Raw genomic sequence first — 14,743 nt, 5'->3', positions numbered from 1 at the left:
ATTAGAAGTCAGAAGGGTTTAACTTCTTCAAAAACTCCTTATTACAGGTTTGGCACCGGTATAAGTTGTTTATCCAAACACTCAAAAGTGCTTATTACCGATGTCACATCGAAATAAATCAATAAGTTATTTTTATAAGCAATCCCAAACAACCCTAAGACTGAAAAATGATGATGAATATTGTTTTTGTGATAAATGAAGTTCAAATAAGACAATAAATTGCTTTCCAACCATATCTATTGTCCTTATTATCTATTTCATGAAATATGGTGATTTTTTACAAGTATGTAATATCAAAATGAAATAACCAAACATTTGCATTTTTGTAAAAGAAATAAGCAATTTTCAAGACTAAGTGACATTGCATTTGTATAATTGGGGCATATGAACATCATATGGTACTTGAGCTACCAAAAAAGGCACAAATTGACCATTAAAGATACACTAATTAAGCTACTGATATGAGCTTCAGAAACTAGCACAAGTTTAAGTTTATAAACCTCCATAACACATGACATGGAATTATATATGACCTACAAAAACCAAGGGTTTCTAAAAATCAATACATGACAAGAAGCATACCGACCAAGGCTCTCTCGCTACTCGGTTTTAATGTCTTGTGCAGATTCGTCATTTTGGTTTCCCCCGCTTTTCAGCCCATCTTTTAACTGAATTACACCAAAAAGAAAGGAATCAGTCTTGGAATTAACAAATGAATTTACAACTTCATTTCTGGGATGTTGGTAACTATCTTATCTAAAATTGCAAAGTTGCTAGCTGTCACTAGAGATGGGTGTTTGGGCATGAAGGCCAAGCTTGGCCCATGACCAGTTATAAAGATCCCAGGACTTGGTAAGACCAGGTAGTGCCCGACGGTTACAATCAGTTGTAACTTCATTTCTGGTTAGCAAAAGGACCGGTTACTATATATATACACACACACACACACACATAACACATACATATAAACAAAACAGATATAACACAAAAACCAAATCAGAAGTACCTAATATGTCCCACTCAAAAGTAAGGTTGGAGGGTAGGATGTATGCAAGACCTCTTCCTCCACCCCTAGGAGTATAGAGGTTGTTTATGTGAACGGCTTGTAACAAGGTTGTGGAAAGTATTGAAAGAAGCGGAAAGTTTCTATGATTTTTATAGAGGTTTGAACATTTTGTAGCGCTTGAGACGGCAAAGTCTTACCAAGCAAAGAGGCCACTCTCTAGGTACCCTAGCATTACCCCACCCAGTTTGCTTTGTTGAAGGGAGGAAGATCACAAATAGTGTCCACTGCTAACCTATCCGTCAGCCCTCTTAACTCTTCCCCTCCCACCCTTTACCCCTCCATCCCCCTTTGTAGTAGTATTAGTCCCTATAAATAAATTGCTACCATAATCCGGTGTCTCCAGGAGCTTGTATCAGAGGTCTATGTCCTTGAAAAGATTTAAGATTGCCATGTCCATTCTCAGCTGCTCATCCCACATCATTGGCACTGAATCCTAAACTATTACGCTTTCTACCCTCCTGACCAGTGTCATTGTATATAACACACATTAATAAATACATACATACATACATGCATTTACACATACATATATGATATAGACCAAACCAAACAAACCCAATACATCTACCTAAATATATGATATATAAACATTAATACATATATAAATATACATATACATTTTAAATAAAAATATCTATAGGGGACCAGGCTTACAGAGTGGTTTAAGGACTGATGGTCCTACTTCAGTTATGATTTTCAGGTAAAGCACTGGTTATGAAGGCCCAGTTAAGGCCCGATTTTGGGCATCTCTGGTTGTCATCACTACAAAGAATTGGTGATATTGATTCTTAAATTTTGTTACTATTGAAGACTCTGTTCAATAACCAAATATTCATCTTAAAATACGATTTCGGGATTTTGATGGGAGGGAGAGTTTCACAAATATTAACCGAGATCTCATAGAAATAACAAATAAACTGCATCTTTACCTGTCGCAGGACTTTTTTCTGGTAACGGTAGCCCTGATGAGAAAGAAATACAGCATTAGTAATTTATGTTGCAACAAAATAAAGCTGCAACTATTGCCTTGTGGGTTCTGAAATGCAAACGGATAAATTGAAAAAAAAAAATACAATACCTTGTCTGTTCCATATATGTAGTCACAGTAAGTGAAGACAGATGCAAAATTGCTTTGGCTTTGTCCTCCGACATAATGGTGATAATCATGGTAATCAGCTCCACCATAGAAAGGGATAAACTTCGTGAAAGTCCAGGGGAAATCATACCTGCATAATGCAAAAAGTCCAATAGTATCAAGTGTTTTTCTGTTCAGTTGTACTTCAGTCCATATTATGTGAAATCCGGAAGTAGCATTTCAGTGGAAGCACAATATCTATAATCTATCTTCCCATTTCATACGACTGACAAAGCCACAAAACCTTTAAGCAAAGGTATGTCAAAGCCACAAAACCTTTAAGCAAAGGTATGTCCATACTAGATGTGTCAAAGGTACTGAAGAAAGGGTTAAAAATGCATCAAACGAATAAAAATCAACAATTTTTAACCAATTCAGGCGCTGATGATACATTGTATACAAGTTGCTCAAAGACATGTGTTTTGTTTCCATAAATGTGGTTTGTTTTGAAATTTGGTATTTTAGGATTTCTCTACAAGAATCTCTTTCAAATAGATGCTAGATATCTATCTCATTGCAGCACCTCAACTTCAGAATGGGTAGCTTAAAACTTTTTGTCATCCTGGCAAGGGCCAGCATACAACTGTTGGTCAAAATTATTGGATTAGGAGGCCCAAAAAGAATTGGGCATGCTAATTACAAACTGAAAATTATTTAATACTAACCAAATTATTGTGGCTGAATCAAAAGTTAAGACCAAACTACATAAGATTCAGGTAGTTGGCCTTTCATATAAATATATATTCAGAAGCCATGTCATCAAACAGCGACCATTAGAACACTACACCTCATTTTACATCAACACTCAGCAACAGCATCACAAGAACTATCATACAGCAACCTCAGATAAAACACAGAGCAGCACCACACAGAAATAATCCCCAGCAGCAATATTTCATCTCATTAACATGATCATTCATAATCATAGAAGTTCAAGAATTTTCCCGAAAGTGCAGAAAAATTTAGAATTTCTCTTCCGAAATTCCAGCACTTTCTATTTGTGAGAGAACCACGGACGCAAATCTTCCTTTTGACAGTTCCCATATACTTATTATCAGTACTTTTAACTCCACATTTGCACACACAACACCACCACATATGCTTGACCACAAAAACTGTTGATGAGGTAATTAAAACAAGACATAGAACTCCCCAACTTCCAACAATCATCAAACCTCCAGCAGCATATGCACTAAACATGATAAATGATACAAGGGTAGGGCTATAGTATCCACAAGAAAGTACCTTTCCTTGGATAGAATAACTGTAAATCCCTTAACTATGAAAGGTATAGAACCAAACACATGCTCAGACCACAAGGGAGAAAACTATAAGAAAACGCAAAAATTAAGGATAAGTGCCCTCACTTCCAGAGCCTACTGAAAGAGCCCAAACTGAAAATAACAGAATCGTACCTTCCTTGGTGACAATGTGACAAAGATGATAAGAATGAAAATTGTTTGTCAAAGGATCCAAACAAAGACACAATTTAAGACAAACAGAGCACAGCAAAATTACTGTTTACTGTTAATCAAAACAATGGTAGCAGCATATACTTTCCATCATACTGTTATTTCTATTTTTGACATAATAACCTTGTGGTTGTGCGAAAGTAGAAAATACTAGTGATGGCATAATCTATGTTGCTTCGAATACAAAAATAAAAGGTTGACTACTACCTAATTGTGAAGAAGGTCTTTCAGCAACCCATGCAGCTACAGAAACTTTATCCAAAAATATGATAGAGAACTATTTAAACATTGGAATCATGTGGCAAGCAATGGCTTATCTTGTCTTCTAACCTCTTGAGAACCATTATTAGAATCTTGGAACTGACAACTGCTGTCTGATACATGGATATGGAGGCTCTCAGAGATCTTCTTTATGATGTGTAGGCTGTAATGTTATTTTTAGTGTTGCAGTTAAGTAAGCCATTACAGAATGAAATCAATTTTTTTCACAATCTTGAATGTCTATATTTGATGGGCTTTCAAGAATTGTGATGACACCCATACCTACCAGGCTATAGCATCTCCTCCAGCTATAAGAAATGCCCCACACCCACTTTGTTTCACGTCATGTAAAATATATCCTGAATTGTTTCCTCTTGGAACTTCCACACATGGATGAGACTAGTGCACTACATCACTATGGCCATCTTTTCCTCAATCACTAGGCAATGCCACAGTGAAATGCTCATCAATTCTGATCAATATGATTATGCTATGCTACCTAAAGAGTAAAGTTCACTAAGATGTGAATATAGCTATGTCTCAATATGATTACACTTCCAATCTGAAATCTATGAAACAAATATGGAAGACCAAATGTATCCATCCCATATTTTTCTTCCAACTTCTCACGATTCATCAAGCAATAACTCAAATTTAAATATTAAAAAATAATAAGCTATAATAATGCAAGAGTAAAGAAATAAGTACCCTACGTTATTTTAAAATATTCTGTAACATGTTCACTCATATTAATGCACCAGTATGCCCGATCCTAAAGCCCAATAGAATAAAACCATTTGGTAAAGACTCCACATAGAATTCAGATAACTGAAACTCCATAAGAACAAGGCAACGATGATTGATTATCTTTGAAATAAATAACAAAAGAAATTTTATTTTCCTATCAACACAGCCTTTCCTTGGTAAAATTTCATAAAAGCTTAATGTAAAAATTGACCTTTCATGATATGTTTGGCCTTTGAGTGCAGTGCAAAAGTAACAAAATAAAAAGATGTAGAAAGTAAAACACACACACCACAGGTGAGGGCAGAGAAAGAGATAAGTGCGGTGAGGGGAGGAAAAAGTATGTTGATCATTTTTCCATATGGCCAAAAGTCAATCCTTTACTTAACATGACACTATTTCCAATCAGGCCTAATCTTAATCTATTATTAATCATCATTTCATCAAATAAGCCAAATATTAAAGAGAAGGGTAGTCACTCACATCAAAAAGTAAGGATCAAAGATTGAGATAAATACAAAAGCATGCTTACTTACCCACTGTGAGTCTCAATGGCCTCGATCTGCCTCAAAGCAATCCACAGCCAAAATGTAATCATGTGGCCAGGAACCATGGCGGGCCCAAGAAAAGATGGAATCCCAAGTATCAAAACCTCGGCCCAGTGCGCATACGGTGCTGCAAATCCTATAGGTGCTGTATATTCATGGTGAACCTTATGAATTTTTTCATACCCCCACTTTCCATGTAAAAATCTATGGATCCAGTAATTTGTGAAGTCTTCAACAAGAAAATAAACGACCAACTGAGATATGATCTCCATTAGTGATGGCAAGGGCAAGCTTGTCCGGATGCCGATCATCTACAAAAGCAATTTAGTAAGTTGGTCAATATTCCTACAAATCTATAAAGTGAAAGTAAAATATTCCCAATCATCTCAAATAAAATAAAGAACAGTAATGCATCACTTCACTTTTTCTTGCCTTAAGGCCAATATTTTTTTGGTCTTATAGGGGATTGTGAATGTTAAACTTTTAAGTCCTGACGATTGGTATAAGCCCCACTTAACCATTAAACCACCAAATATAACTTCATAATAAAAGAAAATCTGAAATTCTGAATACATAGCTGTTAATGAAATAGCACAGGGATCAAACTATGATGTAAGAACAGCATGAAAAACATCTGATTAGTTCGAGACTACAAAACTGAATCCTGTTTTTGAGGCTTGATAACACCATTGAATAAAGAGATTTAGTTCCATGGAATTCAGAAATCACTTGGATCAAACATAGAATACAAAAATCAAAACAAGATAACAAACTTGTTCTTATTGAACCAACCAATCACAAGGATTACATAAAATTTATCAGAGAGAACTAAAGAAATGGAAATCACTATCGCTGTGAGACCAAAAAATTGGCAACTAAAATGGGCAAACTTGGTCAAAAATACAATCACTTGATTAGATGGCTAATACAAGTAAAATCACCAAACTACTATACTAAAGTTGGAATCTATAGTCCAACCAGGATTCAGGTAAACTAAACTAATCTTGGATGTCAGCAATAGCAATCACACATAAAAAAGGTCACTACAAAGGTCAATGAACTATAATCTTGTATTCAAACTGAGATTAGAATACTAAAATATTCATAAAAAAGAAGTCCGCAACGTCACTAACAAGAATCACAGAAACACCATACAGTCGCTTATTTAAGTCAGCAGTATAAAAAAAGGAACTGGTTTTCAGCAAGAAAACAATAAGATTAATACTCGGCAATCAGATATCAGGTAAACTACAAAAAATCAGAAGTCGTAATGAAATCAAACTCTAAAAGACTTACTTGAATCGAAGGATAAGAGACGAGTTGAAGAGGTCCAACAACGAGGAGGAACATGCGCATTACATCGAAGTAGCAATTGAGATTATCTGCAAAGGAGTTTTTAACTTTGGGTTGAATTTTGTAAGGGAGGATGCTTTTGGAGAAGACGAGTTCGATGAAAACGTACAAGAGAGGGACGAGAGTGAAGACAAGGAAAAGGAAAAGAATGTTGTGGCAGTAGAGGAAGTAATCTGATTTGGTGGCGGAGTAATTGAACCAGAAGGTTTCAGCGGTGGTGAGTGATCGGCCGATGGCGGTTTCGGCGTCTTGAATGGAGGCGTAGGGCAGCATTTTGCGGCGGTGGAGAATTGGGGATCAGCGGCGATGTGAACTAGAAAGAAGGGTGGTTGGGTTATTTCCGTTGAAAAAATTGGGGGGAATCTAAAGGAAACCGGTGGTCGGAAATTGTAGACGTTTTCATTGAGATTATACTCTGAAACTTGGTTTTTATACCATTTCTGTCAGACATTTTTTTTTGCTGCTAAAACAACGGGCAGGGGTTGTTTAAAGGCTTATTTTGAATAGTTTGGTGTATAATGATTAAATGATCATAATGGTTAATAGGTTTTGTAAAATGAAATATAAATATTTGGTAATTATTTAAAATGAAATTAAGACGTTGAATGATTAAGAGCAGGTTCCTTCCTGACATTTTATACGCACGGGGACGAGATCTCAAAAAAGGCTCTCAAGAAGTACAATTTTGTTTCAATATATTGTTTTTAGTAAAATACTAGTTCATATAAAACTTTTTTTCCGAGTAATCTTAGATGACAAAATTAATCAATAGTTATTTCTAAATTAATATTATCTACCATATAATTTTTACATATCATCGTCAATTCGTTTCATCGTCAAAAACATCCTATAATATACGTTTAATATATAGATTGACATCATTTGAAATCACAGTTTTGATTATTTGGAGTAACACTCTACGTAAATCAATATAAATCAGTTGAGTTTTCATGTCACATCATGTTAATGTTTTACATCACCATTTTAAACTTTTAGGGTTAAAAGAAACTATTTTGAAACCAATAATCTTATAATCAAAAACTTACTTTGGTTATAGCTCTAGACATATTTTTGGTTTAAGTAATTAATAGTCAATATAGATAAAAGTTGGACCGTCTCATATGGTTGGTAATTGTTTTTTAAAAGATAGGAATTTTCTTAATTAATAACAAGAAATGTATTATATTACAATACAAAAGGGTAGGTTAAATGCACCCTTACCTACTAATTTTCTCGTCAGTTTTCACACACATCAATATCAAGGTTTACTTATTATATTTTCAATGCATTATTTGACTTGATTTCGACATAAATAAGGGTGCATATAGCAACACCCATACAAAAATAGAATTCATACGAATGAAATAATCAAAAAGAGTTAGTGGGAAATGAATACGGAGAATATATATTAAGATCTATAGTTAGGGTTTAGGGTTGGTATTAGACAAAAAACATAAAAAGACAATAAATTGAACGACCTATTAATATATCAAATATAATCTTCTTCGATATTAATTAATACATTTTTGGACCATTAATATAATACTAATTTTTTTGGGCCTATTAGATTCTTAAAAACTGACTCTTTTTTATTTATTAATTTTTTTAAACTACTACTATATACCAGTGTTCAAAAAGACACACATGGCTTGCGTCATGGCGCAAGAGGCCTCTCCGCTGTTACGAAATGACTCGTAGCATTCCTGTAGGCATGACTCATGTCATGGCGTCTTGAGACGTGCCACAATGTGCGTTTTTTGTAGCACATGATTTTTTTTCCAATTTTTATTTTATTTTATTTTATCTTTTTGTGTTTTTACACTTTTAACTTTAGATTTTATATTTTAAAAAATTTAATTAATCACATCACTTACAGTTTCACAAATTCATAAAAGTTATAGACTCACGATTGAAATGAAGTTATAAAATTACCTTTTTAAGTTTTATTTTAAATATTTAATCAAAAACTTATTTTCATAATAATAATCTATTAACTATATGATTTTTCTTCTTTTAATATGATTATACATTTTTTTAATATCATTATTTGATTAGATAATAATACATAGGAAAAAAAAAAAATATATATATATATATATATATATATATAATACTAATAAATAAGTAACTTTGGGGACACGTGTCACGTTTCTGTGCGACGGTTATTGATTTTTCCCGCCTAAAACACAATTTTCACTTGCGGCCCCCAGACTTACAACATAACTCTGGAAAAATTCACGTCTGAATTTAACTCTGGAGTGGTCATCAAAATCGGGTTTAAAATTTCAAATTCGAGTTTTTGAAACATTTTTCACAAAACAATATTACCCGGGAAAAAAATTCCAAGCTGACCTGGCAGCTCGACCCCAGCCAGGGGCTCTGCCCCTTGGACCCCGGCCAGGGGCTGCCGCCCCTTGGACTCCGCCACCCGAGGGCGCTGCCCCCGGACCCCTTCTGTTAGGGCTTCGTCCCTAAATCAAAATAAACTCAAACAAGTGTGCACTCCGCACCTGCCTTACCTGTTCAATATTTATCATGATTACATTGGTCAATAATTTAATCTCATTACACTTAAATGACATTAGTGATACAAATCATCAACATGAAGTCATCAGATATTGGTTATTTCTCAGACTTACAACATAACTCTGAATTGTTCTGTTCCAAACTTAGTTATATAGTTTATTCCCAGACTTAGAATACAACTCTAAACTCCTCTTCAGAGTTACGTTTCTGAGTTATGAGAAATCAAAATTCTTGTAACTCAGAGTTACGCTCGTAGATACTTTCTAGACTTAGAAGACAACTCTGAATTCCTCTTATTCAGAGTTAACTCCAGAGTTATTTTCCAGTCTAACAATAAAATTCCGAATTCTTGTGTTTCAGAGTTAATGTTCAGAGTTTTCTTTCAGAGTTAATGTCCAAAGTTTTTCTCATTTAATAAGAGCAAAGGACAATCATTTTCAAAAGTTGGTTTATTTCTAAAACAACGGAAAATGTATACAAACTTGTAGCATTAGTTAATTTTAGCAATTAACTCTTGAAAAGAACTTCACACTTGTAGCCAAATTGGTCGTCTTGATTTAGAAGTCTTGCAACGCTAGATATTGTTCGTCGTGAACTCTGGAGGATTTCTTAGCCCTTGTGTTTGTCAAGTCTGATTTTGTCCTTCATACAGAGCTTAACAGAGGTTCTGCACGTGCTATGCGGTCAATCTGAACTAGACTCTGTGTTTCGTGCAGAGCTGCACAGAGGTTCTGCATCTTAGTCTTGAAAAAGAGCTCTATCTCTTACTCCGAAGATGGCCTTCAGACTTGTAACTCTGAATAGTTTCCGTCTTAATCTCTGGAAACTTTCTTTACGCTTGTGTCCTTGAAGCTTGATTTCGTTCTTCATACAAAGCTTAACAGAGGTTCTACAGGTGCTACAGGGTCATTATGGCCATGCCTCCGTCCTTCATACAGAGCTTCATAAAGGCTCTGTACTTGTCTTGAGTAAGAGTTCTATCTCTACATGTACTACCTAGAGCTTCTGATTCCCTTTGTTTGTCTCATACAGAGGTATACAAAGGCTCTGCATATATTACGCAGCGCTGCATATTGGATCTACATTGTTCGTCTTCATTTAGAAGTTTTTTTGATCATCGAAGCACATGCCGTCCTTTGTATATGTAACATTTAATTCTCGAGTAAGAGCATCTTTATATCAAAAATTTAATCGGACTTGTACTTTTGTCTAAGTTTATAAATTACCTCCGATTATTAATTCTTTATAAAATACATATCAGTTTCGTTTAATTTTTGTCACTAACCCGTGTAATACACGGGTCCAAACCTAGTATATATATATATATATATACATATATATAATTCTATATATGACATACAAATTTGTCGTCTTATTCACGTCTTGAAAAACACCGCATCCTCGGCTTGGCGTGTAAGGCTTGAGGTTTGACCACGCCGCCACACCATGTCTCACGCCTTTTTGAACCTTGCTATATACTAAAAAAAAAATTGGCCCCCTATTTCTTGTGGGCCTTGGGCATGAAGCCGGCCAACCCTCCCCCAAGGGTGGCCTTGGTTAAGAAAGACCCAAGATACAAATCATTCAAAGGATTTTAGAACTATTAAAAAACATGTTTTTCCCCAAACAAGATTCACCTTTTAAAATATTGGAGATTGCATCTTAGTGGAACTTTTAAAAGGTAAATAAACAATCCCTAAGTTTATCAAGAGCATAACGAGTCTAACGGGATTTACTATTTATTTGATCAGTTATACATGACTGTCTGACAGTAACTTAATAATTAGTTTCTCGAGGGAAACTGTATGCAGAAAGCCAATTGTTTTTTTCAAATATCTTTTCCAATTAAAAAGCAAGCTCTTTTCTTTACAAAAATAATTTTGTCAAATAAAAACCTTTCTAATTTCTCTTGATATATTAATCCATACATACAACTTTATTCATATAAAACTTAAGCAAAGAATCCCAAAATCTTATTTGAAACAAATCGATTAGAACGTAAAAAAAAGTTTGATTTTAACAAGTTTAGGAAACAATTTTATTTTAAATCGTTAATAAAATAATTTAACTTTAAAAAAATCTATAAAAAACTATTCAGATTTCAATAATCATTTAATTTTAATTACATGATAAATAAGCTCCGTTGATACCTTATAGTTTTTCTGATTGAAATTATGTAAAATAATTGATTTTGAAATGTATAGCGGTTTTTAATAACAACTTTTAAGATGTAATGACTAAATTATAAATAAAGTGGACGTATAATTGTTATTTATTGTAAGTTTCTTTGAAACACGATATAGCTAGGGAAAAAAAATCAAACCTCAAAATTATGAAGCAATTAAAACAAATTGTTGTCTTATTCATTTTCATCATTAACATACAGTTGGGTCCTTAATTAAACTTAAACCGACAAGACTAGGTCTCAAGCTTTCCTTGCATGATATTGCATTCTAAGTCTGAATCAAATCTATTTGGATCCACAATGAATTATAATGGACTCATACATCGATTAGACTTGGATTACTTCTTCTGTATATATGTTGGAACCTCTCATTTCTCCTCAAAAGTTCTTTTGGAGAGTAATCTGAGGGTTCCACATATTTTTACAGAATGCAATAGAGGACATCCGGTATATTCCTCTCTCAATCATATTTAGGTTTCATCAAAACTGATCTTAAACTTATCAATTATCATATTATAACAGATAAACAAATATTTACGGTATTCTCTTAAGTAATATTATTATTTTAAAACTGAAGAGTAGTAATCTTCTGCAAAAAGTGATTGTGATGATAAGGTGAATGGCATGAAAGAAGAGAATTAAAGCTCTCAATTTGCAACCATGGCCTACCCCAAACCATCATCATATTACATTCAAATCAATCATTTTCTTAATATTATTTCCTCAATTTTTATTCCACATGGATTAATTTCATTGAGAACTTATATAATCTTTTTTTTTTAAATAAGAATTTAATTACCAATAACTTAATATTTTTATTTTAAATAAAAACTATTTATCAACAATTTAAGAAAGATTGTGCTTTTTAGGCTAGCCGTGGGTTTCCGGGCTGGCTTATGGATACCCACTAATCCCTTAGGCAATCACGATGATTTGAAGTCATCACAGGTGAACCTCCATGGTCACAAGGGTTAGCAGCACTTGATTCGAACTTGGATAGATAAGATTTTTTACTACATCCCGCTGAGGTTTAACTAGTGTGCCACAACCCAAGGTCGTGTTTGATTTGCTCTTTTTGTGAATTAGAGGTTGTTGTGTTTGATTTGTAAACAAACATCTATTACCAAAGGGCCTTTGGCCTAGCGGTATCGTAGCCCTTGGTCTTTTAGGAGGTCAGGGGTTCAAACCTCACCATATGTGAGGAGGGGTGTGAGTTTATTTGTTGCATTTTCCGTATATAAATATTATATATTTAAAAAAAACATATATTTCGTGACTAAAAGAGTTGTAAAATTGTTGATCCAACTCTTATACATTCAATGGCCAAATCTATTAATTGTTGACCGGTTTTCTTTATTCATTGTTGATTGCAAACAATCATGAGCCAAATCGCCTTCTTTCGTGTTGTCGCTGTTGTCGGCTAAATCAGCTCCATTGTTAGCCAAGCAAGTAAGGATTGACCAGTACTACTGATACCGTAAGAGATGAAACTAAGTTTGATAATAAAAAGAACATCACATATAACATATTGTTATATATACTCATCATTAGTTATTTATCAGATTTGTTTACTTAAAACACAATTAAAAAGGAAGATGGTTTGTAGCCAGCTTTAAAACAAGACATGTGCTACATGGTCCCTGTTTTACTTATAATTGAATGTTCAACTATTGTGTTGAATATTTGATAATATCGGGATAATGTAATTTATTGTATTAATTTGGACAAAAAGTTGATTACATGCAATTTCAAAACCAGCTTTGCATGGAACCCGGCTGTAAGGACACCAATGTGAGAAACATTTTTTTAGCTTGCTTAGCAGTTGAGATTAGCAGGGATCCAAGGATTGAACCCATGACCTGTCCATTGTTGTGCATTTGGTAAAGTCACTCCACCTCTTTACCAATCGAGCTGCTACGCAGAAGGCAGTGCATTGCATGAATTGATGTAACATCTTATTAAAGTTTTTTGTAATTACAAAGGATGTTCAACACATTTTTCAAAATGGATATTATTGATTTAAGGATCTTGAGCTAATTTTTTGATTTCGACAGATTTTTTAAAACTTTGTCCAAATTGGAGAAGATGTGACATAAATGGTAAAAATTTCTAAATTTGGGGAACAATTTAAAATATATTTAAGAATTTATAAACAACATAGATAAAAGCATCTCTAACAGATATATCATTTTCTTTCTAAATTTAGAGATTTATCAATTTTCTTTTTTATTTATTTTGGAAAATAGTTTAACATAATTATTTTATAACAGTTTTTTTCTAAAATAAGATAGTTGCCAAAAAAATATTGTAAAAGCATGATGTTTTATTGTGATGATGATGATGATTTGATGTGTCATGATGTTTCCATTCATAGAAAGAAAGCAGAAAACACTGCAACATAATTGACATTTTATGATGTTTGAGATTTTATGTTTATAGCACAAGAAAAGATTTTTTTTTAATTAATCTGGATATTTAATTCGTTATGCGAGCTGATTAATCTTAGAACGATCACATGCTTTGCAGATAGACCGGAGTCACCGCATTTGAACCTCCGTGGCCACAAGGGAATTTTTATTCCTCCTTGGATTTAAACCTAGGACCTTCTGGTACTTTTAACTTTTGGAGTCAAACTCAAACCAATCAAACATCTATTTATAGTTCAAGAAAAGAATTTATGTTTTCTCTAAATACTTTCTAATAATTTGTCATACTCAAATAAGTTGTTGTGTGGAACACTTTCTTTCAAATAAAGTATTAAAAAAAAAAATATATATATATATATATATATATATTTAATCTCAATATCTATTTTAATTTAATAATGATATCATTTAATGAAATATTTAATTTTATTATTGATGGAAAGATATTAAAATATCTGTTATAGTTTAGAGATTTCGTTAAATTTAAAGATTTTCACATTATCTTTTCTTTTCTATATTTTTTGCAGACGTTTTTAGTATAGCTATTGAAACAAAAAGAAATTGCTAAAAGATTATTTTATCATAGCTGTTGGAGATGCTATTAGACATTCTAAAAACATCTCCAATAAATTCTCCAAAATGGAGAAAATAGAGATGCTAACAATTTTTAACAAAATTTCGTTTTAGCATGTTTTCTAGAACTTTATCCAAAATGGAAAAAGTAGTTGAATTGTACAAAATGTTGCATCGACCATTTTACAAGACACATTTGAGAAATATTCTATGAACACATCTTTTTATAACACCCATTTTTGTTGTAGTGCATATATCGTAAATTTAATAGCAGCAAAATAATTGGATTAAGTTATGAATACAATGTGTGAAGCTATAGTGACAAGCGTAAGAATGGATCTCCACCTTTGGATCAATCCTAATTGAAGATCAGCCCTAATGAGATGTACCGAAATGTACCATATCAATTTTTGTGAGAAACGCAATTCATGGGAGTGTGTGAGATTAAAAGTGA

The 14,743-nt window shown here is 33.3% G+C and overlaps 1 protein-coding gene across 1 annotated transcript; it reads right to left on the bottom strand.

Moving 5' to 3' along the window:
* Positions 1 to 404: 404 nt before the first annotated feature.
* Positions 405 to 6,997, bottom strand: LOC112521181 (methylsterol monooxygenase 1-1-like). Its single transcript, XM_025129892.1, has 5 exons — positions 6,523 to 6,997; positions 5,215 to 5,537; positions 2,145 to 2,292; positions 1,996 to 2,028; positions 405 to 668 (listed from the first exon to the last, which is right to left on the bottom strand). The coding sequence occupies exons 1-5, from the start codon at positions 6,850 to 6,852 to the stop codon at positions 600 to 602; spliced, it is 903 nt and encodes a 300-aa protein (XP_024985660.1). The 5' UTR covers positions 6,853 to 6,997; the 3' UTR covers positions 405 to 599.
* Positions 6,998 to 14,743: the final 7,746 nt, after the last annotated feature.

The sequence above is a fragment of the Cynara cardunculus genome (genome assembly GCF_001531365.2).
Source record: "Cynara cardunculus var. scolymus isolate 2C chromosome LG 11, CcrdV1, whole genome shotgun sequence".
NCBI lineage: Eukaryota > Viridiplantae > Streptophyta > Magnoliopsida > Asterales > Asteraceae > Cynara > Cynara cardunculus.
The sequence above is the reverse complement of the archived record's forward strand: the minus strand, read 5'-3'. Positions and strand labels throughout refer to the sequence as shown.

Excerpts from the sequence above, each read along its gene's own strand:
- LOC112521181 (XM_025129892.1), bottom strand. The coding sequence starts at position 6,852 with ATGCTGCCCTACGCCTCCATTCAAGACGCCGAAACCGCCATCGGCCGA. Across the intron at positions 5,538-6,522 it reads TCTCTTATCCTTCGATTCAA|ATGATCGGCATCCGGACAAG; the intron begins GTAAGTCTTTTA and ends TTGCTTTTGTAG. Across the intron at positions 669-1,995 it reads AGAAAAAAGTCCTGCGACAG|TTAAAAGATGGGCTGAAAAG; the intron begins GTAAAGATGCAG and ends GGTGTAATTCAG.